At 46.7% G+C, this 27,702-nt stretch overlaps 1 protein-coding gene across 2 annotated transcripts; it reads left to right on the plus strand.

Moving 5' to 3' along the window:
• Positions 1 to 27,517, plus strand: RGS9 (regulator of G protein signaling 9). 2 transcript variants are annotated; one of them, XM_065735416.1, is made up of 17 exons: positions 1 to 126; positions 4,861 to 4,957; positions 7,729 to 7,779; positions 7,950 to 8,056; positions 8,818 to 8,869; positions 9,899 to 9,957; positions 10,349 to 10,425; positions 12,031 to 12,112; positions 12,666 to 12,737; positions 18,468 to 18,497; positions 19,146 to 19,207; positions 21,018 to 21,131; positions 22,080 to 22,195; positions 22,616 to 22,703; positions 23,195 to 23,333; positions 24,236 to 24,321; positions 25,654 to 27,517. In XM_065735416.1, exons 1-17 carry the CDS (start codon positions 64 to 66, stop codon positions 25,823 to 25,825), a joined length of 1,467 nt encoding a protein of 488 aa, XP_065591488.1. In that variant the 5' UTR covers positions 1 to 63; the 3' UTR covers positions 25,826 to 27,517. The 2 variants fall into 2 exon arrangements, with proteins under 2 accessions (XP_065591488.1, XP_065591487.1); XM_065735415.1 differs by having other exon boundaries at positions 49 to 126; positions 12,666 to 12,728.
• Positions 27,518 to 27,702: the final 185 nt, after the last annotated feature.

Below are 27,702 nucleotides of genomic sequence, written 5' to 3' on the forward strand. Positions count from 1 at the left end.
GAGCTGCTGGGGTTGCCGCTCTGTCCGTTCGCTCGTCGCGGTGTTTGTTCCGTCGGTGACACCATGACCGTCGCACGGCTGGACCAGGGGCAGCGCTACCGCCCGCGGATGGCCTTCCTGAAAAAGGTGAGGGCTTGTGGAGCTCCGCGTGAACGGGTTTGTCGTTCTGGGCGTCAGCGTTAGGGGCACGCCGGGCTCGCACCCGGACCGACGGTGTGATGCGATGCGGCGCTCCGGGTAGCGGTCCCCGTGTCCGTATCACTCCCCATCCATCCGAGCATCCTGCCGGGAGCTGCTCCCCAGACGGTCCCGTCCCCAGGGGCATGTTGCGTGTAGTCACCGGCACCGGGGCTTCGGCTGGAGGCTGAGGGACAGCGTGCGCAGAAATAGCGGGGAGATGGAAGCTGCGATTTTAAATTTATGAAATTATTTTTATTAGCTTAGCTGAATTATTCGGACAGTTTTCCCTTCTCTCTCTATATGTATATTTTTTTTCCCACTTTTTTTTTTTTATCCCTACACCCAGTCATTCCCTAGGGAAAAAATTCATCTTCAGCATCGGGCTGCAGGGCTCTGCTCCGGGCCGTGCCCGGGGCTGTCCATCCATGCATTCCCACCCACTCAGCTGCTGTCTGCTTTACGAGCGTGTGTCATGGCCAACTGCTTGCTTCCTGCCTCCTTCCACTTTTTCAGTGAGGAGCGTATTTGTGACCAGAAACAGTTGAAAGAGTGGGAAGACGTATGCCTACGCTTTTGGATGTGATGCGTAATGTTGTAAAGTATTCAGTGCAGTTTTTGTTTGTTTTTGTATTTTTTCCTGTAGCATTCATTCAGAAAGTGTAACTGGTTTTAGTGCAACCAGTATCTAAAGAGATTTTAAAAAGTAGAGTGTTAAGCTAGCTTCTCTTCCACCCACTTCTCCTGCCTATGGCTTATTATGCTGAGCAGAATTAGTTGAATTTCCATTGACAAGCACAGCCAGCCATGCTATTCGAGTCAGCTCTCCTGCAACGCCTACAACCTAGGGACACAGGAAGGTTCCAGGGATACAAGTGAGGAAATCGGGGGCTATTCAGTGTTCAAGTGTGAGGCTGACAGTGCTTTTCGCACTGAAAGAATCAGGAATGCTGCATTCCTTGATACTGTGTCGTTCAAGGTATGCTTGACAGGGAAGCCCTGCAGAGGAAATACACGAGGCCATCGTGGGGTTTCGTGCAGAGGTGTAGAGAGGCTGTGTGCTTTACAAAAACAGCCTCCCACAGCTGTGCTTCAGCTGCTCAGTGGCTGTTAGTCATCTTTGCAAAATGCTCTGAGCCCCCTCAGGTGGGAAGATCTTTTAAAATGCAGCACTGCGTATGGAGCGGGCATGACTCGCTCTGCAAGAAGCAGAGAGTTTGAGTAGTTAGTGCTTAGGGAGTAAAAGATCCATTGGCACTGTGAAAGGAAACTCGTGGATGGTCCATGAAGCAAGTTTTGGCTCTTGTCTCTGCTTTTTCAGTCCTTGGGGAAGCCATGGATGGAGCCTCAGGTGTTATATTGCAGCATGTGCCTGGCAATGGTCACCCTGAAATACTGAATCCTTCAGCGCTGTCCCTGAGCGGAGCTGAAAGTGTTTGGTACGCATCCAGTGAGCACTTTGCGGGCTTAGAGCCTCGAGGAGCTAAAATCGTAGAGAGAAGCTTTGTTAATTGCTTAAGTCCATGATCGGGCTTTGCCATGGGCTGACACATCTGCTGTAGCCACGGGTTTATGCTGGCAGCACGGGCAGGTTTCCTGCAGTGCCATGAGGCTCTGGCCCTGCTGTGCCCTCGCAGCTGCAGCTTGTCTCCACGTGCTGGTTCTCCATCAGGCAGCTCCACCAAGGAGGCATGCAGCAGCACCTGGTGGGCTCTGTGTTTTCCTCTGCTGTGCTACATGAGCTACACTGTGACTCATAGGTCGTGGGCTGGGCTGATGCATCCCGCTTGCCTTTTGCTCTGCCTCTTACTCAGCTCCTTGATGTTCAGGTGGGCAGAGATGGGCTGGATCCGTGGCATTGCCTGGGGTTTCTCAACCTGACTCCACCTCAGCTTGAATTCTCCAATCTGAGACTATAGAGCAGTTGCTTCTCATCTATACAGATGTTTTTAGAGATGTCTTAGTGCTGGAATTGTGTTGTGGCTGAAAGGAGCTCCTCTGTAGGCTTCTGAACTATTTAAATGAGGTTCAGAATGATGCCAGGGCCGAGCTGTCAGCCTCTTGGCTCCTTCTGTGCTGTGTGTGTTTTGTCCTTTTGCCACGGATGAGGCAGCCTGACTGCACAGGCAGGAGCTGTGCTGGCAAAGGGCAGGTGATTTCTTTCCTGTGCTGCCTCCTAGGTACGAGTTACTGTTGTGTATCAGACACAGCACCCAGTGCACCCTGACCCTGCTGGGTGCCCATGAGGGTAAAGCCAGCAGAAACAGGCATGGGCAGCATGCCCAGGCAGCTCACCCAGCTGCCACCTGTCCCCACTGCTCCTTCCCGTGAGAAAGCCCTCGCCTGGGTTGTGGTTTCCCAGCAGTCACTGATTGTCTGCCAGTGTCCCCAGAATGCAGTGATGCTTTTTCTTACAGTTTGTAAGAGATTTGCTTGGCACTTAATGAACCCTCTGACTTGCGGTTAGGAGGCAGTTTTCCTGTTGTCTTCTCTGTGGCTTTTGGTTGAAGTCACCTCTGTGCAGAGATTCCCATTGATCTGGTGGGAGACCTCAGTGGGGTTCATGGTTTTCAGTGGTTCTGTGCTTGATGTGAGCTCACATTAGAGCCTGGCTCCGTTAACAGTTTTCCTGCTGATATTTACCCCTTCTCTCATCTCCACCCATCATCAAAGGCAGGAAGTGGCTTCTAGCTGTACAAAATTAAAGCCAGACAACGCATCTGGCTGAAAGTGTGACAAAATGTGTGAAAGTCCTTAGCAAAGCAAGCAAATGTTCTTGCTGTATTTTAAGCAGCCTTTCTGGCCTCCTGTTGGCTGGCTGGTGCTGTGAGCACTCCTGCCTCCAGCAACCTACCATAAAGCAGAGTGCTTTCATGGGAGGAGAGGAACAAGCAGGTGGAGTATTGATCAGCAAAGTGCCTGGTTTGCAGCTAGAGCAGCAGACACCCCCCAGCAGCAGCTCCTTGGCTCCTCTTGCTTGTTCCTTTCTAATATATGTTGTTTTTCTGGTGATGAGAGGGAGCCCAGCACAGAATGAATGCGATGACAGTCAGGAGCTCTTTGCTCATTAAGTGAAAGAGAACATGCTGTGCTGGGAGGTGTGTGTGGGCTTCCAGGCCAGTTCCACTCTCTTGGTTGCTGAAGATCTGTCTGGGACCCATTGAGGAGGGAAGGGAAGCCCTGAGGTGCTCCAACCATGCAGGCTGGGGCAGGGGATGTCACACTGTACTGCTTTGCTTGCAAGCAACAAGTACAGCTTGAGCCAAGGGATGCAGTGTGCAGAAATCCAGCAGTGGTGGGCACTGCTGTATCTGTCTCCCAGTATCCCATGGGGTGAGGAAATACTGGGTCTGGCAGAGATGGTTCCTTCGCAGCAGTGGGCAGGGTGCTGGGTGAGGGCACCCTGCGGGTCCTTCGACCCTAAATCTGGTGCCAGGAAACCTAGCGTTCAGTTAAAATACCACAAAAGGATCTGTGTTCCATTGGTTTGGGTCTGGTTTTGCTGTCTTAAAGTATTTATAAATGAATGTTTGTGTGAATTTTTATCATATTTCTCTGTTTTAGTATTACTTTGACACTGGCTTTAAGAGCAGCTGAAATTACTGTCAAGCCTAGATTGTGTTCTGTCACTACAGACTTAAATCCTCGCTGAACTTGGCAAGACTTTGGACCAAAGGCACTGTGGTGCCTGTGGAAACAATGCCCTTCATTGTGCATAAGTGTCATCAAGTCACATTTGTTAAATCCACAAGTCCTTGTCTAAAAGCTACAGCCTCTCCTGAAGTGGATGTGCAGAGACCAAATTGGTTTCCTTGGACCAATTCAACGTCTCTGAATGCAGAAACAAACATCAGAGCATCTCCCACAATGCCAGAGCTCTTGCAGCTCTCAGCTGAGCATCACGTGGAATGAGGAGATAGGAGCATGTCCCAGGCCCACTCATTCTGAGCACAAGTGAGATGCTCTCACACTTTCAGGGTGCTGTTATCAGGAAGTGTAAGAGGAGTGTGCTGCCTCTTCCATGTGGAAATGCTGGTTCCTGTTGTAATGGGTCCTTGCCTGCTTCAAAGCCTTGGTTCCAGCATGGCTGTGCTTTCTCAAAGGATGCGCCCTTCTCTTCTCTCTGGTGTTTGCACTTCTTGCTCAGCTCTGGAACAAAGCAGTGTGCTTTTCCTGCTGCTCTCCTGAAGTCCTGTCTGGTTATTATCTGCAGACCAGAAACAGAACCTTCGCTGTTTGGTTTCCAGCCAAAATGCTGGTTTTTATTTCTTGGTGCATGATACAGTATCTGTGAGTCTGTGCACAGCTGGGGTAGCAAATATTTCTATGAATAAAACAAAATCATTGTGATGCTATGCCTCATTTAAATAGGAGGGGAGGAAAAAAAAGTAAAGTTGTAAAAAATTCTAACTAATCTCTTCAGGAGTGATTATCTCCTGTGCCTCATATGCTAAGCGTGTCTGTGCATTTGCCGTTTGTAGATGGGAGTGACTCTGTGAGTCATTGTAAAAGCTGACATGGGATGAAGTAGCATCTCTAATGGGAAGGGGAAGTTTGGAAATGGCTTTAGTCACTGCATCTGTTCCTGTGGCACTCCCCCTGGAATGCTGCACAGGGCTGCAGTGGTCCTTGGCTTCCTCCTATCTGCTCCTGTAATGCACCCTATCCCTCTGTGCTTTGCAGATTGAAGCACTCATAATGGAGATGCAGAATCCAGACACAGGCATCAAGACGCAGACTCAGAGGGTGGTGATCACAAACATCCCACATGCTGTGGCAGGTAAGAACTTCTCCAAGGGAAGAGTTGTGGCCCAGTTCAGCAAAGCAAAGCTGTGAGGACCCCCTGTCCATCCCCAGGTTATTTCTGTGTGGATGCCCCGTCCCTGGAGGTGTTTAAGGCCAGGTTGGATGGAGTCCTGGGTGGTCTGATCCAGTACTCGATCCAGCAATTGGCAATCCTGCCTGTGGTAGGGGGTTGAAGATGATCCTTGAGGTTCCTTCCAACCCAAGCTATTCTGTGTTGGAGCCCATGTTCCTGATATACATTTGCTGTTTGTCCTTTGAGGCATACATGCCCTCTTTATTTCATTTTCACTTGTGTCTCATGTTATTTGTAGCTCTTGGAATAAGAGACAAAATTTTCTGATCATGCATGTACAGCTGTCTCACCTGAGTTTCATTCATCTTGCTGTGCTTTTTCTTGGAATAAAGGTGGAAAGGTGCTGCAGACTCCAGAAACACTATTCCTGGTGTTGCTGGATCGCAGATAAGGATAAATATTAGAATGCATTTACAAGAGACAGAGTGGAATCAAAATGAAATATTGTTCTTCAGAAATGAACAACAATGTCTCCCTTTTAATGTTTTCTGATAGTAATCATTTCTCTTGAACCTGCAGGAAAAGAACAAAATATTCAGCCCACTTCTCTAGTTGTGGAAGACAGCTTTGCCTCCTTCAAGAGGAGAAGCAGACGGGTAGCTGGGCTGTGATGTGTCACATCTAGCGTTACAGGCAGCTCTTATCACAGCCCTCCTTTATGACAGCTACCTCCTTGCACAGGGCAGCAGAATGTACTATCAGTAGCTCTGCTCCCCTGTTCTTCAAGCCTTCCCAGCAGCATTTGTGAGGCATCCTCCACTATAAATATTCACACATACTTGTACTGGTATTTTCTCCTGCTTCATTTTTTTTCTGCAGCACTTTGAAATTCAGAACTAAAACTCCTGCTGAAAGCTGTGAGCTTGCTCTGGGCAACTCAGGAAGAAAATGGTTAGCCTAAAAAAAAATTAATTCATCCTGACCGTATTTGTGAAGCCCTACAGGCCCTGCATATTGCTTGCCCTTTTTCTTTTCTTCAATTCAGAAGCAGAGGTGTGCAGATTAAGTTGTTTGCCCATGGGTCCAGTCAGAGTCAGTGTAAGGAGACACATGAAGCTTGTTCTGGGGAGCACCTTCAGTGTGTTCTGGTGCATCCTTTGCCCGCCTTACATAGCTGCTACGAATGAAATTTGGTGGACTGTTTGCCCCCCCTAGTTCTAATTGAATGCTAAGGCAGTGCTGTAGAAAAGTTGCCCCATTGCTGTAGATGCTGTATACACTAGATTAAGTGCTCTGGGAGCAAGTACTTCTCCTGATGCCTGACCAGTAGAAAATACCACTTCCTAAAAGCCTGTGGCTAGATAATGTGGAGGGAGGATGGCTGTTGGTGCTCACTGCCTTTGCGTGCTGTCTGCTTTATTTTGGTTCCTTAACCAGAATGGTTACAAGTTTCCTCCTGCATAAGTCATAAATTGTCATCAACTTCTGATGGGCAAGTGACAGTTGCATGGCAGTCACTGCTCTCTAAACTGTGATATTTTTAGGGCTGCAGAACTTGCATGTGTGTTTTTGGGTGTTGTTTGAGAAATTAATTAATTTTTAACGACACAACAGAGAGACAATAGAACAAATGAATAAGTGGACACACATCCAGACATCCAGAGAACTTTACTGTTCATGTGCAGGAAGTGAATTAGGTAAATTCTGTACCAGTAAAATGGCTTATAACAGAAAAGGCAAAGAAACCTCCATGTTAAATGTGTACCTGTGGGAGATAATACAGAGAGTTGTCTAAAAATGATTGACGAGATAATCCTTTAATTTCATCTATTTCAGGAAGCAGGCTGTAGGATAAGAGCTCTGAGCCCTCATTAGAAAGTTAAGTCATTGCTGCAATGTCAAGAAGGGTTAGCATCACAATCTGCAATCCTGGGGGACTTCAGGAAGAAAAGACCAATAGCTGATCAGGGGTTGAGTGCATTTTTGCTTGTCCCTATTTAAGCAAAAGAAGATTCATGTAATCTGCCTCCCAGGACATGAAAATAAAACCACTGGAGATTTATGCTGACTTTGGGTATGACTGACCACATCCCAAGAAAAGAACTGAGAGCTGCAGTGTTTGTGAATGAGGAAAACTCACTTGTCTTTGATGTGTGTATATGATACGTGTTATCACTGGAGCCTGGATCTAAGACATCCCTTCTGCACTGAGGGTCACGTTCCTTAAAGCACCAGAGGGGACCAGGCACTGGTCTCTAACTAAAACTGAGACAGAGTCATGTTCTGTGAATCTGGAGACGCTGTGCAGTGAAACTTCAAGGCAAGATAGTGCAAAACAAGGGGCACTTACCCTTCCTTGGGGGTGTAAGCTGTTGCATCACTTAAGTCCTTTCTAAGCCAATGATTAGGGTTTAAGTTTTGCTCAGGCCACGTGGGTCTTCTGCATGCTCAAGTCATCCTGAACTCATTGCTGCTTTGTGTTCCCACTCCCAAAGTTTGACTCCTGCTTGGTCAGAAGAAAGACAGAGTGACAGCATGGCTGGTGAGATGCTGGCTGTGCATTTTATCCATGTTTCTCTTGCATTATGCATTTGAGAGCACATGTGCAAGGTGGAATCTGCAGTTGCTGGGCTCCCAGGCTGTGTTAGGGGTTAGAACTGGAAAGCTATCATTTTGGCTCACAAATCGTACGCTTCTGGTTTCAAATGCCTGATATTTTCTTTGCTTTTCAGGTAATGACATATTTCAGTGGATTCTCCAGCGTTTGCAGATCACTAATGAAGGTGGGTAGAAATGTAAAAGATGATGCCTTTTCAGATTAGAGTTGTAAAACATTAAGGTCTCCACAGACAAACCCTCCTAGATCAATTCTTCTCTCCTGAGTAGCAGCTCACTTCTAAATTCCAGTGTGGTGTTCCTGCACAATCAAAACTTCTGCCTTCCCTATTTTCAGAGGCATTGCACCTGGGGGACCTGTTTGTCAAATATGGCTACATCTACCCTCTCCAGGAGCCAAAGAACCTCACCCTGAGGACAGATGGCATCCTGTACAGGTTTCAAGTGAGTTGCACTTCATCTAATGCCACTGGGAGGAGTTCAGCACAAGTTTTGAATACAGGCACCTAAGGCAATTCCCCAGCAGCCAGAGCTTTGAGTCCCTGCTGTGCAGCCTTGCTGATCACGCAGTGTGTAGGAGGAAAAAGGGATCCACAGAGCAGCTTGAGGCCGGTTCACCCAGTCAGATGTCATTTCTGTGTATCAAAATACAGATTACAGACAGGCTATGATACTCCCTTTAAGTTAAAGTTCTTCCTCCAGCTCAACTTAAAAAAAGTTCTTCCAAACCTTTCAGGTTTATCATAGCAAGTGGAAGAATGCATGGTTGATTATAGAATGATCTGGGGAGAATGAATAACGAATACACAGAATCCCAGTGATAATGAGATTTTTGCCAAGGTTCTCAGTTGGAGAGTTTCTGCTATGGTGGAAAATTAGGGTATTCTCATTAGTGCTTCAGATGAGAAAGTACCAATGAGCCAAATCATGCTCCAGCATCTCAGTCTAAATGTTCATGGGACAGGGGAAGGCTGGACACACCTACTGTAGAGCAGAGGCAGGTTTGATATTGTCATTCTGATGACTTAAATTCTCATACTGTAGCTGGCCTGCAGCACTGTGCATGCTGACACACAGCTAAGGAGCTGAGGTTCTGGGTATGGCAGAGAAAAGCTGTTCTCTCTGTCCAGTGTGGGCAGTGCTGTGTGCCACTTGGCATGAGTTCACAGCTGCTCAGCACTAACCAAAGGCTTGTTTTCCTGCAGACCCCCTATTTCTGGCCTGCACAAGGCTGGCCTGCTGATGACACTGACTATGGTAAGTGACAGCTTTGTATTTAGGAGAGGTAATTCTGGTCCAAGTGTTTGTGCAGGCAGTCCTGCATCATGCTTGCTCTTTGTCTTTTCGTGCTGCGTTTCCACATGTTATGACCAGCCCTCGTGTTTTCTTTCATGTTATCTTGTGAATGACTGTGAGAAATGCTGAACTGAGGGAATCCTCTGGGTGCATGCACCTTGTGTGCCTTTGATGATGTCAGGGGCTTATCCTTCTCTTACATTCCAACCATAGCTATAGGACTGGAAAATGTCTAAAATACTTGGGAAGACTTTAAACACAAGGTTAGATTTCCTTGAATAATTAAGTGTATTCCTGGATCTGAGCCCAAAACTGTCTTCTGTAGGTTTGGATCAAGCCCTGCATTCAGGGATGATACTTTCTCTATATAATGTGTACTGACTACCAATATCTCTTGACAGTGCTTCTCTTTGATCTTTTGCAGCCATTGTAATGCCCTTTTACCATAGGGGCTGGTCATGAAACCTGGGCTGATCAGCTTTATTTGCTCCTTTAGGCTGTGCAGTTTGCAGATGGGTTTGTTTATACCAAGGTTGTCCTCTGTGGTTTTTATCTACGCTGTAGATCTGAAAAAGAGCGTATTCTACACTGGAATGTTTTTAATGGGACTTGGAACAGAACATTGGCCTGTGTTTGGAAAACGTTGAGGAAGATCTCTAAGAACCTCAGTATCTTGAAAGATTTGGCTCAGAATACTTTGGCCCATGAGATCCTGGCCAAGGTCCCAAAAGAGGAGCAACTGCTGGTGGAAGACGCACAGCTCCAGTTGTACACGGCTGCTCCCAGCAGTGTGATGGCTTGTGTGGGACTGATGGCAAAGCAAAACACAAAGTTTGATTTCCTTCAGTGAGCTTTTGTGAGCCTGGAGCTCATGCTTGGAAAGATGCTATGACAAATACTCCTGTATTTGCCATGTAGGCAGTTTATTAATAATTCTTGCAGTTGTTTGCTTAAGTTGAACTGAATGCTTATTTGTTTTTCCCTCCACAGCAATTTACCTAGCAAAGAAGAACATTAAAAGGAAAGGGATTTTAGAAGAATATGAAAAGGTGAGGAGGTCCTGTACGTGTTCCATTGCAAGCCCCTCATTTGCTAGAGCTTTAGTCCTCTGTTGCTATGAATGAAGCATAGCAAAAAAATCACCTCTTTTCAATGAGGTGTTATTCCAGTGGTGTCAAAAGCCAAAACTGTGGAAGTAAAAAATTGGCTGGTGCAGAAAAATACACTGAAGTCAATGACAATTTTAGCAGGAGTAATTGCTCTCCTTGCTGTGGTATTTTTAAACTGTTGCAATTCATATAATTACATTCAGAACAATCCAGATTTCTTGGCTCAGTTAGCAGCCTGGCCTAGCTGTGCTATGGAGAGTCAAGAAAACCCTAGCAGAGGAGTGCCTTGTCCAGAATATTCACACTAACTGCTTTTTTACTTTTATTCCAGGAACATTACAACATGCTCAATAAAAAAATAAACTACAAGTGGGATTTTGTTATTATGCAAGCCAAAGAGCAGTATAAGTGAGTTGACTTGCGTTCTGTTATTTGCATCAGAGGGGAGGGTATGAGAAAGCAGAGCTTCACTGTCCTGCCACACAGTTAAGTTATGGTTTAAAACATAAGCTGCAGCCACTTTTCAAATGAGTGAATGCCTGCTTGCAAAGTCTCACTCTTTCCTTCTGCATCTCTGTTTCTCTCCCTGCCTGTCCTTTGCCCACCAAAGCTGTGGAATCAGTGTTTTGTCAGAGTGAGAGCAGGGGTGGGGGTGGGTGACTCAAGGGCACACCTCTTTGCACGTGGCTTTTGCACATGCTTAAGTGTGCTAGAGGAGGCTTAGGTTTTGCACCTGATGAGATTTCCCTGCAGAATCCAAGATCTGATGCTGCAGCATGGAAGCTACAGCTTCTTTTAGCTCAAGCATCAAGGATGTCCATGTGTAGTTATGGGTCATCCTGCCTGGCACAGGAGCTGTTATTGTCCTGATTTGATTATTGTTGGCACATCTTACAGCAGAACTTCAGGTCTGAATCAAGAAGCAGTAAGTGTTCCTGGCAGAGACTTCTGAAGAGAACTGAAGGGCCTTCTTAGGTACCCAGCCAAAATGGCTTGATGAGGGGAGCTGAATCCCTTAAATTCCCATGAAAATTAGTGAATTGGGATGGGATTACTCCTTTGAATATAACATCTTTCCTAGTTCTCTGGATTCCTTCTACCTCTTTTCACCTTTCACCTCAACAAGCACCACCTCTACTGTTCAACAGCCATTTCTGACCTCACTGGGATGGTAGCCAAGTTGTCAGAATAGAGCTTATCAGATAACTGTCTCATTAAGCACAAGACTGTTGTTCTTGTAAATTGGGGTCAGACTCGGGCATAGAGGTACCAAATGCAGTTTTAGAGGTGGATACTGAGGAAGTATCTGAAATAGCAGATTAAATGCTTCTGGGTCTGTTTGGGGATGCTGCAGCTGATGGTGCCTGCACCCACCCCCTAAGCCACAGCAGACGGTTGGGACTGGCCCTGTGCCCATGCTCAGTGCTGAAGTGTTCCCAGTACTTGTCTGGGAAAAAAGTCACTTGGTTCAGGCCCAAACCATGCTAGTCCCTCTTCTGTTTAATTGTGGAGATGAAAAGTAGTGCCTGGGAACACTGGTGCTGTTTCCCTGTCATTTCTGTGAGAAGAGCTGTACTGAAGGATGGGCCAGAGTGTGTATGGGCAGTACCTCTGTGTAACAGCCCTTGTGTACTGCCTGGTGTGAACATCAGGCAGCAAGACTGACTGCAGGTAGTGGGTTGTTAGCATGAGACTCTCTGAAAGGGTCGTCTGTCTACTCAAAAGAGGATGTGTCTGCTTCCAGCTGAGCTCAGGAAGAGGATGATTTCTCAAAAGCTAAAAGCAGGGAGGAGTAGCAGTCCCATGTGGCCGTGTGAACTATGTGAGCTGCAGTCCAGAATTATCTGAGATAAGATGTGGTCAGGAGCCTGCATCAGAGTAGTGGGCAGGCTGACTGGAACCCGCTGGGAAGGGGAGGCTGGGGGTGTGTCCCCTTTGTCATCCCACTGATTTTTGAAGAGTAGAAATCACGATTTCTTCTGATAGATTGAAATCCTGTTCTTGGCTTTGCAGGGCAGGAAAGGAGCGGAAGAAGGCAGACAGGTACGCTCTGGATTGCCAGGAGAGAGCCTACTGGCTTGTGAACCGAACTCCTGTAAGTTGAGAATGACAGTGTGTGGCTTTTGTGTTTCAGCAGGGCCTTCCTTAGAGCCCTTGGGACAAGTCCCTGCCCTGCAGGGGATCAGCTGTGGGCGTGGGCCTGGGTGTGCATCCCATTGCTTCACCACAGGGAGACACTTGAGAAGAGCAAAAAGGGGTGGAGGAATCAACTGACTCGGTGACAGTCCTGGGAAAGAGGCTTGAAGGGACGTTGTAGGTGCAGGCAGAGGGAGCATCCCACAGCTCTCCCAGCAGCAACCAGACTGGGGTACAAAGCAAAGCCCCGAATCTGGACCACCTTCACTGTTTGGAGAGTGCTCAGCAGTGCCAGGCCAAGCTGTGCTGCTCACAGCCTGACTGTGGGCTGTGCTGAGAAATGCTCCCTGCCCTCCAGTCAAAAACATTAAGCTCACATACTGGGTAAGATCACAGTGGAGAGCAATGAGTGACAGCCCTCAGGCTTTGGGAATCTCCTCATGGATTACTGTGTCTGACAGGCTTTAAAACAAATGAGTGGCTAAGTTTTTGATGTGTCCTGTTCATAACAGCCCGGCACGCTGGACGTCCTAGAATATGGAATAGACCGCGTAACGGATCCCAATGAAGATAAGGTAAACCAGGTGAGGAAGCACCTTCTCACATCTGCTGAATCTGTTTGGGAGGATCCAGGCAGTGTTGTTGGTACAGTGGTTTTTTGGGGGAATGCAGGCAGAGCAAGTCAGCTCAGCCATGACAGCCAAACAGGCCAGGAGCTGAAGCTGTCTCGTTGTCCACAGGGTGTGGAGCCCTCCAAACAGGCTTTGGCAGCTTCTTTTGGCTTTAAAGTACTTTGTCAACTTTCTTGCCACATCAGTTAGTGTGAGTGTGCAGCTACAGGAGATGCTTTATCTGCTGGTGAAGCCAAATGGAGGAATCCTCTACCTGCAAATGCTTGTAGCTGCCTTGTTGTTAGTGCCAAATGAGCTCAGTATGGGGTCGAGGAGTAAGAGGAATCAGATGATAGATCCGGTTTTAAAATATGTAATAACAGAATGCCTCCAAAAGGGTAATGTGTGGCTAAAAGTGAAGTTGGTCTGGTGGACAGATGCACAAAATGTTCCCTAAAAATGCACAGTGTGGTGCTAGACCATAAAGTAACAGAATTAATGAGCTAAGACAGTGGAAGCTGTAAGTGGGTGGGACTGGTTTAGAGTCCACAGTAAGATGAAAGCAGTGGATGAGGAGCTGAAGCCAATCTTCTCTTCCATCAGTCCTTTAAAGGGCTCCTGTATTTGTGCTCTTAATGGTATTTGTTTGAAAGTGAAGTTGAAGTGTGTCTCAGCAATTAAATGCAAATGTTACTGCGATCACACTCACTGTATTCCCACAACTTCTCATTTTTATAATAGCCTTTAAACATCTCAACAACCAGAAGCAGGAAAATTGCTTTGGGCAACTGTGTTCTGTTACCATAGATACTGAAAATGAGCAAAATGTAGGTTTGGGGTTTCTTTTTTTTTTTTCTTGCCATAACTAGCAGCTGCTGAAAGCAGGAGAGAAGGAAAGAGAAAGGGGAAAGAGGAGTAAGCCAATATCTCGCCCACAGTTTTACAGCTGACACAGAAGGAGATTTTCAGTTTGCAAACAGTCTGAAAGCCCATAGCCACCTGCCAGCAGTTTGCTAGCACAGAGAAGTGAGCTGAGGGATCTCACCATGGGCACAGGAGGAACGGACAGTTCCCCTCCTCCTCATGGACTGAGGGTTACCAAGAGCCTGAGCCAAGGGACACCACCTTTGGGGTGATTCACTGCCCCTCTGCTTTAAACTGCTGTGTGTCCTCTCTGGAGGCTGAGCTGGGGAGGGTAAGTTCTTCTTGCTCCTATTTTTGGTTTTGGAAGAGAATTGTCAGTACGTGTGGCAGGCAGAAGCTGACATAGGTCCATCACTGGACTCACAGCTCTATTTTTTCTGCAAGCAGAAAGGCACCTGTGGCTCAACAGCCTTTGTTGAGCAGCAAGGATGGCCCAGGCTCTGCCTGGGAGTGCAGAGCTGGGCTGTGCTTTGTTGGACATGCCTTACCCCTGCTAAAGGCAGCACAGTTTGTGTTTTCTGTGAGCCCAGCCTGTGGCTCTGACAAAGGTGAAAGAATGGAAGCAGAAAATAAGTGCATGAATCCAGCACCCATTTATTTGATTTGTGACTATGTTCTCGCTCAGTCTAGTTTGGCAATACTGACCAATTAGTTTACTTTTATCTTGACAGCTGAGTAAGAAAATACTCCCAGTCATAATTCATTTCTGACATCAGAATGATTTCTTTGAAGCTGATATTGGCAGGCACATCTCTCTTTTTCAATTGCTTCAGACTCTGGTGGGTGGCTCCCTCTCTAATTGATAGATAAACAGGTGCTCAGCCAAACGTTGCACAATTTTGAAGGGGACTTTTATCACTGACCCGTGGACATACTGTTATAATGAGTTAGGAGCTGTAGTTGGACAGAGGGAGTAAGGTAGCAGTAGCTGTTCATTGATCAGCTCATTAAGGGCTGCTTTAGCCTTTTGTTACCCAGGCTCAGGCTCATGATCAAGCATCCCTCCTTAGTGAGTTACCAAGCAACTGCAGAGCCCACTGTCTCCTCTGTAGTTCCTGCTTCTGCATTCTTCTGTAAGCAGAAAGCCTTTCTAAATGGTGCTTAGGTTGACTGGAATCACTGTGCTAGATCTGGGGACTTCTGATTGAAATACTCCTGCGTGTTGCATTCGTCAAATGAGCTACATGCAATATTTCATTTCAGCCTTCTTCCTGCAACAGTTCATTGCAGGACTTGAACTTTTTAAGCCTCTGTCATTTTGGCTGCCTGATAAAAACATAACTTCCACTGCAACCCTCGCTCTTTTTTGAAACAACAGGATCAGAAGCAAATAAAAAAGATAGAGGAAGCCCAGATATTTGAAGGAAACCAGACATCTGGACAGTTAAAAATCCAATTTCCAGCTCTTTTGGGGTGGAAACACCAGTACAGCAGAGGTGCACATTTAGATGGTCTGTTGTTAGATGCAGATGGAATTGGTCTGTGGAGTGCACTCTCACAGTGTTATCTGTATGGTGGAAGTAGGGCACTACCAGCATTCAGGAGAGGCAAACTGCAAGGCACTTTTGCAGTGGCCAGGTCTAAAATGAACTCTGGATAGCCGTGGTCTGTGCTTGTTTTTTGCTCCAAGCTCTGTCTGGGCATACACACAAAAGCTGTTGTCCAGCTGTTCCTGGCCTCTAGATGCTGGATGGTGGCCAGCATGAGTAGACAGGCAAAAATGCAATTGCCATAGCGTCCACAGTGTGGTCAGAAAGACCCACACTGGGAGCAGAGGAGGTCTATGCAGTTGAAAAATAGCAGGAGAAATCCCAGCTCTTGTAGGAGCTCTCAGCTTCAGGCATGTGGATCAGCTCCAGGCGCAGAGCCTGGGCTGCTCCAGCTCTACCTCAATGGCTGCTTTGCAGCAGGGGGTGACGAGGCCATGTGGGGTGTTCAGGTGCTGCTGTGCCTCTCAGGGAGGAGCACATGTGCCACTCAACCTGAGACAGACCAAGATTTATCACTAATTGCCATTCTGATTTGAAGCCTGAAAGGCTGGGGTGCTTATCCACAGTAATTGTGATAAGTCACTCGTTAAGAGCATTGCAAAATTAATCTCATTATAAGAAATGACACTGTTGTTCCAAATGTTATTTCCAGTCAAATGATGGAGGGTGGGGGGGTGCTGTGGGGTGCTTTGGCATTGCTGTCAGTAGCTGGAGGCCAGGATGGGGAAACCAGTGGAGACAATTGACAGTGTTCAAAAGGACACAGAATATTCAGGGTTTCTTGTAACAGCAGTAGAGCTAGAAACAGTGGTGGTGGGAGAAAGGATAGGATATGTGGGAGGAAGGGAAATGAAATGATTCACAGCTCTGGGGTGAAACAGCTGAGATCCTTCCCAGGTACAGAGCTGGAAAGGGCTGAGCACAGCCTTCAGTGCCGTGGGCTGATGGGAGCTGTGCTCAGTGCTGGACTCGTTTCATTCCTCTCCAGTTCAGTGTTGACCACTACTGAGTGATGCTCAGCCCTTCTTGTACCATAGCCCCCTTTTTCTGTGCAATCCCTTCTCCGCCTTGGGGTACCCCACCAGAGCCCCCCAGGCTTCTGAGGACCTGTGCAGGGGGCTGACCTGTCTGCTCAGGCTGTGACAGGTGGGATCCTGGGTGTGGGGTGTAAAATAATTTCTGTTTGCAGATGTGGCACGGGCTTTGATTTTTTTAATTTACATACACATGACTTTTCTGCAGTAATGACAGTTTGATTTTTTTTTTTCTCTGTGACATTTAACTTACCGAGTTTTTCTTCTCTTTCCATCAGCTGTTTGTCTTGTGTGTGTGTGGTGTGCTGCCTGCCTCGCTAAGACCCATGTAGAAGACTAATACAACTTTACTACCATGTGAGCTGCCTTCAGTCTGTTACGCCAGCATCCACCTTCACCTCACTGCACCTGGCCAAGGAGCCCACCTGACAAAACAGGAAGACATGAGGGGCCTTTTAAAATCATCTAGTGGTTTTAACTTGATCATTTTCCTTAAGGAAAGGCCCTGGCCACTCTTCAGTTTCATCAAATGGAACAGTTCAGCAGGCGCGTTGTAGATTTGATGGGGCCTGATTTTTATCTCAGGTTCCCCAGGGAGATAGTGAACTCCTGCTGTGCAGGAATTAGGTAGCCTGAAACAGAAACAAAGTTCTCTGATGAGGGTGTTTCTAGGTCAGTAAAAGCAGCTAGTTTCTCTGTTCAAGCAGGTGACTTTTTTTGCCTTCCATTTCTACGGAGTATATCAAACAGTATTAACACTGTAAGCAAGGGAAGCAGTGATGCCTGCATGAAAGCTTGCCTGGCATCAGGGGTATGTCCAGGAGCCAGGAAGGGTGAAAAACTGATATTCAGTGTTTGCATCTTCAAATTGTTCATAACATTTGATCAACCCTGTGGTCAATGATCCTATTGTCCAACAGCTCTGCACTCCTGTTAGTGTGTCAGCCCTTAACCCCACACGTACAGTTCCTTGTGTGCAGCCAGCAGGGCATCTCTGCTGGTGCAACAAGTTTTTGCTTTCCTGCTTGTCCTGGCTGAGGTTATGAAGTCATTCAGAGTCGGTCATGGTATTTCCAGTGACAAAAGCTTTTTCCCATTGCAATGCCACCACAGTGAGGATTCCTGTTAAAACGATACCTGCCAGGTTAGGTGTTAGGGTTGGGGAGGATGGCTCGGTGGTAGTGCTGTACAGATTGGCTGATGTGCTGCGTATCTCGCTCCTGCTACTGAGATGGTGAGTGTGCCCTCTCAAAAGCAACCAGGTTACAGCAAAACGTGCTCATTTTTCTTCCAGTTATAGAACAGTTCCTCCTGAGTAGGACTGCTAATCATGGTTAAAATGCAAAAGCAGATCTGCATCAATGTCTCCATTACAGTCCCCTCCAAAAGCAGCCCTGGGAGAGCATCCTGCCTTCCCCAGAATAGGGGGCAGTGCTGTGAGTGTTCTCTGGTGAGAAGAGAGAAGCAGGCTGCCCATGTTTGGTAGCAGATGCTCTATTCCTTGTGGCTGACAGACGCTGTGCTTCCACAAGTCACTCTGCAGCCACTGTCTGCCACAGGGTTAATTAGACTGGCTAATTCTGGGCTGCAGATTATCTGTGTGGCTCTTGTTAGCTAGAACAGGAAGCACAGAACTGAAAGCCTGCAAAAGCCTTTAAAAGCTTGCATCTCTGACTTAGCCTGTCTTTCCCTCTCCTTCTTCAAGTTTACTTCACACAAAGTAACTGTGCTTCAAAGGAAGCTGTGTGAATGAACACCCTGCAGTTAATTTCTTGCCTTCAATTGCTTGCTCATTTGTGGATGACATGTAACATAGTCTGAGTGACTCAAATCACAACGTAAGCACCCTTTGCACAGCAGATACTGCTTCTGAGGCTTTTAATTGTGGTGTTTATATTTTGCAATGTGTTGGTTCCTGTCTCCTTTACCTAATATTGAATGATCTAATCTGTGTCTCGTAAACGAATCTATTTCAGCTCCATTAGAATACCCCTTTAATTGAAGGCATACAGGCAGGCTGTGATGGAAGAAGCAGTGCTAGCAGTAAATACAGCTAATGGAACGATTTACAGTGTGTGGATGCTCTTAGCTTTGATGATACCCTGATTAGCTGAGCTGCTGTGTTTGATTTTGCTTGCAATGAGAATTAATTGGAGAGCACTGCACGACAACAGCCGTGCAGTGGTGTTTTCGTGACTCGAGATGAGTGAAAGCACCCACCCCAATTTCATTATTTTTGTTTCCTTATTTTACAGAAAAAAACAATGGATGTTTATAGGAGAGAGGTAACTGATCATTCCTTCATTACTACTTGTCCAACCTGTATGTATTGCTCATGTCACTGTTCCTTGAGGAATGAGAGTCCTCCCCTTGCAGGGGATAATGTGTTTTAAGAATGTTTTGGTTTGGCTGGCAGAGTCTCTGCTCCACATTGCTTTTGGTCAATGTGTTTTCAGCACATTTCCTCCCACTGCAGCAGGCAGACAGCAGCTCAGCAAGGGCAGGTACAGGGGCTAAAATCCAACAGATCAAAATTAGTGGTGGGGAATTCATAGGAGATGCATCCAGTGGCGCCAGTGTAGAGTCAGCCAAGGATCAATGATAATTACATGCTAAATTATCCAGAGCATTTCTAGGTGCCTAGAATGGAAGCCACTATGCAATTTTTATGTGGCATGGAGAGTGTTTTTTAATTACTTTTCCATTTAAAAAGCTTTTCTGGTATTTTCAGTGAGCTCAGTGAAAATAGCCGTTTTTCTCTCAGTTTAGAGATTTTGTGGTTCCTTGGACATCCATTAAACTACTGGGAGGAGGAGCTCCTTGTTGTAGGTAGCCTCGCTGCCTGGGAGAGGGCATGTCTGCTATTCTGATAGAGCTGACCTTGTCTGCATATCTCTGTTGTCCTAACCATGGGTACATCTGATCCCTTTCAGATCATGTACTATCAGCAGGCCATCATGAAATCCAGAGTGAAATCTTCTGTCTCCCTTGGAGGGTAAGTCCCAATTTCCTTCTGTCCACACATTCATTAGTCTTCGGTGCTCATCTCTTAGTGAGATGACGAAGCTGTCTGTTCTGGCAGCTGGTGGCTCAGTCAGGGGGATGGCTACAACAACCACAGGGCTTGTTGTTTGTGTGCTGGCTGGCTGGGCTGTGTGCTCCTGTGCCAGGAGGCACAAGGCACAGGAGGGGGCAGAGTCCTGGTCTTCAGGAAGAGTTTCTCACCTGGAGTCATGTGGAGCTCCCTGGAAGTGCAGTCTATACCACCAGTCCATGTTAACATATATGTCATTGCCGTCCAGTGGTCCCTCTCAAATCCAAGATAGAAGCTCGAGCCTGTTCCCTCATAGAAATGTAGTCATGAATGAATAAAATGGGAGGGGAGGTCTAGGAAGTTGTACCATCTTCTGAGAGCCACAGCTTGCAAGGCACAAGCAGTTTTGCTCCTTTGCCATTTACACCTAGGTCACATAAAGCTCTCCTTACCTTGGTTTTCTGAACTGTGAGATGGAGCAGGGGGCACCTATCTATCTTCCAGGAATTTGGGGTACTTAAAAAGTTCCTTTGCCAAATAGTTATATGTTAGTCCTAGTCTTATAAGTGATTATACCCAATACCTGGAGCAAAAAAACTGCTTGGGAAAGTTGAATCTCCTTCTTCAGCTGTGGGACTGGCTCCAAATCAAATTACTGTTGACAAGGATAAGATCAGTAACTAGATAGCGTGCGTGCATCAGAGCACCACATTGATTTAGGAGGAGCTGCAAAGCATTAATCATTAAAAGAACAGAATGATGTTACCTGAGTTGACAGGTTTAGATTTGCAGCTTAATTAGAATGTATGGACTGGAGAGAATTATGCAGGTGCTGAATGCCTTGGCATTTCTAGTGAAAAGATAGGATCAAGCACTTCTGTGCCAAACCTATGGTATACTTTGGTATACTTTGTGCAGAGGCATTGTATAATCTCAGGATCTATGCCAGCACGCCTGTTAGCAGCAGGCCCTTGGACTGTACACTCCCTGCTCTGAGCACATAAAAGCAGTTTGGCCTGGAGGGAATTTTAACGGAGAAACCCGATGATTTTGTCAAGAATGAAAAAGGGAGGAGAGAATTAAAATTCCAGGACATTAGTGAAATTGGTTGTAATTACGAGTCTCATCAGCTCAGAGGGTAGAAGTGTTTGTCTGGTTCCTGCTAGGACAGGGAGATTTTCACACTGTGCAGAGCCCTCACCTGCATGTGTAGAGGAATGGGCTTTATAGTACATGAGTAGAGAGAGAAGAAGAAGTCAGGATGTGCCTTGAACACTGCCTCACCTCTTCTGGAGCTCACTGGGATCTTGTACACCTTGTGGGAAGGCTGCAGAGGTTCTGGTCCGAGCGAATGCAGTGCTTGCTTTCCTTTTCTCTGCAATGTGTGGCACGAAGCTGCATGGGGGCAGGCATTTCTCTACTTTACCTACTGGCTGCAGAAGGAGATAGCAGTCTTTTGGGGACTTAGTCCCACTTCCTGAAGAGGCAAAAGGAGGTGATGAAGGAGACTTGGATTTCCCAGAAGCTTGACCTGACAAAATCACTGCTTTGAAAGATGCACGAGAGATATCTGTTTGGGAAGTGCAAGAGATTAACTGCACTAATGAATCAGTTTTGATAGGCAGGCAGGGGCCACATTCCAGCTCTCCATGGTAAAGCAGCAGCTCTGAACATACCATATCCACATGTGCAGCCATTCCTTTCGTTGTAGTGGGACTGGATGTAATTCTGTTGCAAGTTAAGATTTTGATTTTGTTGGATTTACTTGCAGGCTTGTGAAGTACTCTGAGCAGTTTCTCTCCAATGATCCTATCCTGTCTGGATGTCTCCCTAGCAACCCATGGATAACAGATGACCCTGAGTTCTGGGATCTCAATGCAAAGCTGTATGTAGTTGCTTCATTTATTTATTTTTCTTTTTGCCAGCTTGTGGTTTACACTGACCTTTATGCTGATAGAAATCAGAAAGGGGAACCACTGATCTCTTCATGATATCCAGTCTGTGATCATGAGGAGGGAAACAGTTCCCTTTCTGACACAGCTGAAGTAAGTGTCTATGGGGAATGCTTTGTGCTGATCCTGTAGTGTGGTCTGCTTCTACTTGAAGGGCACCTTCCTTAAAACCGTGGAAATTCCTAAAATGTTGGGAGTATGCACTTAGAAGCTGCTCAGTGAGCCTAATCCTCCCCTGGATGAGTTCAGTCCAGTTTTACTAGCACAAGAGTGGAATATAACCAATAATGCTCAGATATAGCACTTGATTTAGTGGTAACCTTGCTAATTTATCCCATGCCAACAGTGTAGTGTAGCAATTCAGAATTCAACTACTTGGCTTCTTAGTAGATAGTTTGGTCTGGGGACCTGTACTGATGGTCCATCCCTTCTCTGAGGTCTCCCTTAGTTTCTATTCAGATAGTATTTGCTAATTATATATTGGCAACTCTGGGGCTGTATCAGACAGTGTATTACTGGTTCTCATTTGAAACCACCAATCCGGTTATAGTGGTAATATCCCATTAAGACAGCCCCAGAGGACACCTCCACAGAATAGAAGCTTTGAGCAACAGCGATATCCTCCTCCAGGATGGGACTGAATCAAACCTCCAGCGAAGCTGGGCCAGCATTGTGAGAGCAGAATAAGTCCAAGATAAATCCTCATCCCACTGTGTACCAAATTGTTTAATTACTGCTTCCTTAGTGGTCTGACTTGAGCTCATTACAGCATTCTGAAAAACAGAAAGCACCAAGTCTCCTGACGTTCCAACGTTTTGATTTTAATTAATCTGCCATTTAGATGGGCCTGGCAGTACTGTTTGTGTATTCAACCTTTGCAGAGTGGAAATCCCCACCAGAACGCGTGTGGAGCGATGGGCTTTTAATTTCAGTGAGCTGATACGAGACCCGAAAGGTCGGCAGAACTTCCAGCTCTTCCTGAAGAAGGAGTTCAGCGGTGCGTCCCTTGTCTCTCTTTCCCAGGGCCTGGGCCGGGCAGCAGGATGCAGCTCAGCTGAGCCAGGGCACCAGGAGAAATCCGTGCCTTTGCGATAGATGCTGGGGATAAAGTCACCGAGTGACTGTGCAGCCAGTGCATGCAATACCACCTAGTGGCACAGGACACACTGTGCAGCTGCACAGGGCCCTCGTGGGAGCTGCTGGGTTTGTGTGCTCCTGCAGGTTTGTTACTGAGTGAAGGGCAGTGGGGAGCTGTTCCCTCCTTCAGTCTCAAGATGGTTTTTAGGGTGACTGTAAGAATTAGAGAGACTCTGAGTTGGGGACGTCATGTATTGATTCAAGTAAATTCAGTTTAGGAGTTAATAAATGGGATTTCCTTGGACACAGTGTGTACTCATGGGGAATCCTGGTTGTGCAGGAGAGAACCTGAGCTTCTGGGAAGCATGTGAGGATCTCAAATATGGAGACCAGTCCAAGGTCAAAGAGAAAGCAGAAGAAATTTACAAGTAAGTGTGATGGTTTAACGTTCTTATACTCTCTACACGAGTCCCATGTGCACCTTCCATGTATTGTCATTCTCCACGTGGTTTATTCCTGAGGTTTTACGATGTCCCCGTGTAGGAATGGAGCTCGTGCAGATTAAAGCATAAATATTGTCACATAGCTGCTTTTCCTCTCTGCTCTCCAGTATAACATTTAAGGGAAATCTTAGCTTGTAGTTTAAATACCACAGTAGCAAAGGTCTTGGGGTTGCCACAAAGCTAGTGGGGAGACTGGTTCCAGAGGGCTAAAATTTGGTATATTCTGTGTGCTGTGTTGCAAGAGGAAGTGCCTGCGTGATGTCGCAGCTCACTTTGCCAAGAGCAGATTAATTGGCCAAGATCAATTACAGCAAATTGTAGTGGGAAGTTGAAGGGACTTTTCCTTTCATCCATAGACAGAGGAATCTCTGGGAATTCACTTGTTAATGATGCTGCTGATCCACCTCTCCTCCTAGGCTCTTCCTGGCTCCAGGAGCTAGGCGTTGGATTAACATCGATGGCACAACAATGGGCATCACAGTCAAAGGCCTCAAGCACCCTCACCGCTATGTTTTAGATGCTGCCCAGACCCACATTTACATGCTGATGAAAAAGGTTTGTTGTTTGTTTCCAAGCCTTAGGGGGATTCCAGATCTTGGGGCCTTTCCATGCCTTTGACTGTTACCAGCTGTCACTTTCCAGTGGCCTCTGTTTGAAAATCCCTCAGATTTGCTGATTTAAGCAAGCCCTGGGTCAGGCCTTTGTATTTTGCTGCTTTTTCCCCCAAGGTGGCTGAGGTTAGGTGTCTGCTAGAAGTCCTGCTTTCTAAATACCTGTGTGGTTCAAGGGTTGAACAAATCTTTTAACTTCTTAACTGAAGAATTGAGATGCTGTTGGATGGAAAGTGAATGGAAAAGGTCTTAGCAATTATGATGTAACTGCAGAAGTTTTGTACTGAGAGCATAACCAGACATTCATCTCTTGGAAGTCATTTTTATTGAATTCTTTTCGCACATTTTTCTGTGGTTGTGTTGATGAACACCCCTTTTTTAGGTCTTTTTATGGTCAGCATACATTATGTTACAGCTTTCATTCAAGTGTGAAGACCACAGGTAACCTGTCCTTCCTCCTTTCGGGTGATACAGAATGTACTCAGCAGGAAGGAGCTCTGTTACCAGCTCATGCAAATGGCCAGTGAAAGCAAAAGTTGATTTTAAGCCAGTTGCTGCCAAGTTTGCCTTCTGAAATGTAAGTTCTTCACCCTGCAATGACTGTGGGACACCTGGATCGTACCTGGGAAGCTTTTCTAGGAGATGAAAAATCTTGGGAATTTTACAAGATGAAAGGGTATTGGTTGAAGTACCTACATTTGCCTGAAAATGCAAAGTCACTTGGGCTGCTGGGTGAGATGATCCAGTTCCCAGCCTCCTTGGCTCCTCAGCAGATATATTTGGTGGTGATTTTAATTAGGATATTTGCAGCCCAGAACTACCAGCTTCCCTTTTTTCTCCCAGTAGGACTCCTACGGCCGCTATTTAAAGTCTCCAGTATACAAGGAAATGCTGGCCAAGGCTGTTGTGCCACAGGAAACTGTCAAAAAAAGGCAAGTAAAACTAAATGCAGTTGTGGGTTTTGCTTTTCTTGTAGCAAGGGTTGGAAAAGCCTGAGCTACAGCAAAATTACTATGATTTAGATATTTGCTTAATTAAATAATTTTTTTTCACTAACAAGATGCCTTTCTTTGAGATTCATTATGCTGTTTATTTGTGAGCCCTTTGGAAATGCCTCGTGTGCAATCAGAATCTGCTTGATGATAACTCAGCTGCCTGGCCTGTTGGGTCCTTTCAGAAGTGCTGTGATTGTTGCATTAATCATGGCATTTTTCTTGGAAGGAGAGAGCACTGTGTACTGGGCATGAGAACTCCCAGCCGTGAAACGTTGGCTGACAGAAGAGATGCAGAGCTGCTGCAGGATCCACTGTGGATCCTGCTCAGCTCTGCCTGGACAAAGCTGTTTACACCCTACAAAGTAAAGGTGAAAGGTGTCTTGCCTATGAGTGATATGAGGTAGACAGCCTGAGAAGGGAGAGGCCTGAAGTGGCTTTTTCCAGACCAAGGTGAGAGTTGCATAGCAAATGTAGGCAGTTTGAACTGCAGTAGCTTCCTAAAACGAAATGTGCTGTGTCAGAGCCAGACTGGGTGATGTGCTCTTCTCTCTGTTCCTCTTCCACATATCAGCCTAGCAAACAAAAAGAGGAATCGTGGACTTTCACACTATTGTTCCATCTAAAGCCCAAGTCAGTGAAAAAAACAAACAAAAGCAAAACCCCAACAGACCCTTCTATTTGGGGCTTGGTTAGTTTTTCTCTGAGACACACGAGGTCACTGGCAGGTGCTGGTTTACCCCTGGTGATTACCATCATGTCTTTCAGTGCCTGTCCTGGATATACAACACTGAGACAGCATCCTGTATAAACTAGAGAGCTAGTACTCCATCCAGAAGTGGTTTAACATTTATTTTCACTGCTGCTGGTCACCAAGCCCTGTTTTAAACCACTTAGTCTGTGTTTGTACTTCCCTGTTTTGATTGTGGCAGCATCATGTATGTGTCTTTATCTGTGCTTGCCCTCCTCATTAAGTGAGCTCATGGAGTGCTCACTGGCTTCTTTTTGGGAGAGGCTTTAAGAGACAGAAGTGTTTAAGAGGGAAGTCAGCCAAAATGCTAAGATCCACACCAGTATGTAATGTATGGGGTGCCTTCCTTCTGCCTAGTCGGGCAGCAGCAGGCACTGTGACAAGTGCCTCTCTCCCCATGCACAGCCTCAGGGATTGCACAGCTCTTTTTCTGATTGATGACTCTGCTCTACCTGAGGTCATCCAGCTATGCAGGGTTTCTCCCTCTCGGTAACATTCTGTTTCTCCCTCTTTCTGCCCAGTTCCAATTTCCCGTTCGGACGCCGTCATCTCCGCTCCAGCCCCAGCCCCATCATCCTGAGGCAGCAGGAGGAAGAAGCCAAAGCCAAAGAAGCTGCCGCCACTGTGGACATCACACAGGTCATGAGCAAGCTGGATCGGAGGAGCCAGCTCAAGCAGGAGCCCCCCAAGTAGGCTCTGAGCCCTGCAGGGCACGGCGCAGGGAAAAGACAAGCTGAGGCCGGTGTTGAGCTTTGCCTCCCCTTCCTGAAGGTGTCAGTGCTGCTTTAGGTTTCCCAGTCCAGCTCTGCCAGCAGCCTGCTTCCTGCATGTTGCCATGGCTCCTGAAGCAGCAGATGTCACTTCCCAGGCATGGGAATGCTGCTGGAGCCAGGCTGCTGGCTGTGCCGGATTCACAGCAGAGGGCCAGAATCTCTCTGTGGACACCATGACAGGGATCCCTTCTGGCCCCAGGAGCCTGGGCAGCCTGCATGCCTCTCTCTGCTCATCCCAGGAGCTGGGATGGCACAAAGTGGAGCGAAGCTGTGCTATCCCAGTCCTTTGGGTTCATACTGACCTTCCTTGGAGCAGCAGTGGAGGACTCTCCAAGGAGCAGAGCAAGGCACTCCACCTCAGGGTGCGTCCTCTCAGCAGGATGTGCACCCTGTGGGATGCATCCGCTGAGCAGAGCGGTCACATAACTTCTCCATCTGCTCTAAGGCACTTTGAGTATCCTGCACCTCTAAATCAGTGCAAAGGAGCTGCAGGGAGAAGAGCAGGGATAGGCTTCTTGTGAGAATAGTGCAAAGAACATTTCTAAAGATTTGAGTGTCCCTTTGAATTTTAATGCCAATCCCAAGTCCCCTTGGCATGCTGGGGATCACTGGAAAGCTCTGCTCCGTCTCCATTACCCTGCACTCAGTGAGCTAGGTGTGCAGGCTTAGAGCTGTCTCTCACAGGAGCTTGCAGGAGTGCTTGTGAGATGCTGCCACATCTCTCTTTCTTTTATCCAGTCCTCTCTGCCTCTTGTCTTGTCTTTTTCCTGCTATTCTATTTTCTGTAAAATAAAAATACCAGGAGGTAGTTCCAGTTGTCACTGCTTCATAGCCCAGAGGCAATGAAGAGCCAGGCCAGAGATGTTGAGAGCTGATTTCAAGTTTAAGTAGTGGTTTGTTTTTTTTGTTTTTCATTTGTACTGTCTCTTTTGCTCCTTAGAATAAGGAAATCTAAACATCTGTGTTAGCACTGAAGAGCTTGGGGAGATTCTGGGCTTTGCAGGGGAACCCCGGCCTGTCTGGACCAGGCTGATGATTATCAGAACTGGGAAGATTCCTGCAAAGCTCAGTAAAGGCAATGGGGTGGGGGTGGGGAGGCAGAAAATCTTGTTTGTTAGAAGTTAGGGGAAGCAGAGGAGCTGGATGGGAAGAACGGAAGTACTCTTCTTTGTACTGTTCATCCATTTTTACTGCTGGAATGAATTTGCAGGAAAATGGAGATAGAGAAACCTGGATGTGGTGAGTGGGAGCTCTCAGGTGTCCCTGCTGAGGGACACAGCCAGGCCTTTGGCCCAAGCAGCTTTGAACAGAATTCTTGCTTTCCCTGCGCACGTTACTGGGGCAGAATCAGGGCTGTGTGCTCTGATCTGGTGTCAGTGCAGAACCAGCCTCCTTCACTTTGCAGCTGAGCTATGGAGGTTTTCATGACCTCTGTCAAGCTGATGGTGATATCCCCTTTGTAAAGGAGTTGAAGTCAAGTTGCATGAGTCTTGCTCTGATGTCAAGGCCTCTTGTTGAGTGTCTGCTCGTGTTCCCAAAGGAATCAACAGTAAATTTTGCAGTACCATAAGGGGGAGCAGACTCAAATGTGAGAGCTTAAAACCACAGGGCTTGTTTATTTACATGAGGTACTGAGCACCAAGCTTGCCTTGACAAGAGAGCACTGATGGGTACTGAAAAGCTTGGCAGGGTTGGTTTAAAGCTGCTCGGATGTGAGGAGCTCTACACTCCCTTTTAGAGTTTGCGTAACGTGGAGCACTGAACATGTTGGGATTGCCAGTAGTAGTAACATGTGGA

This window comes from Cyrtonyx montezumae, unplaced genomic scaffold, assembly GCF_038088225.1.
Source record: "Cyrtonyx montezumae isolate F1298 unplaced genomic scaffold, pur_monq_1.0 scaffold_19, whole genome shotgun sequence".
NCBI classification, from domain to species: domain Eukaryota; kingdom Metazoa; phylum Chordata; class Aves; order Galliformes; family Odontophoridae; genus Cyrtonyx; species Cyrtonyx montezumae.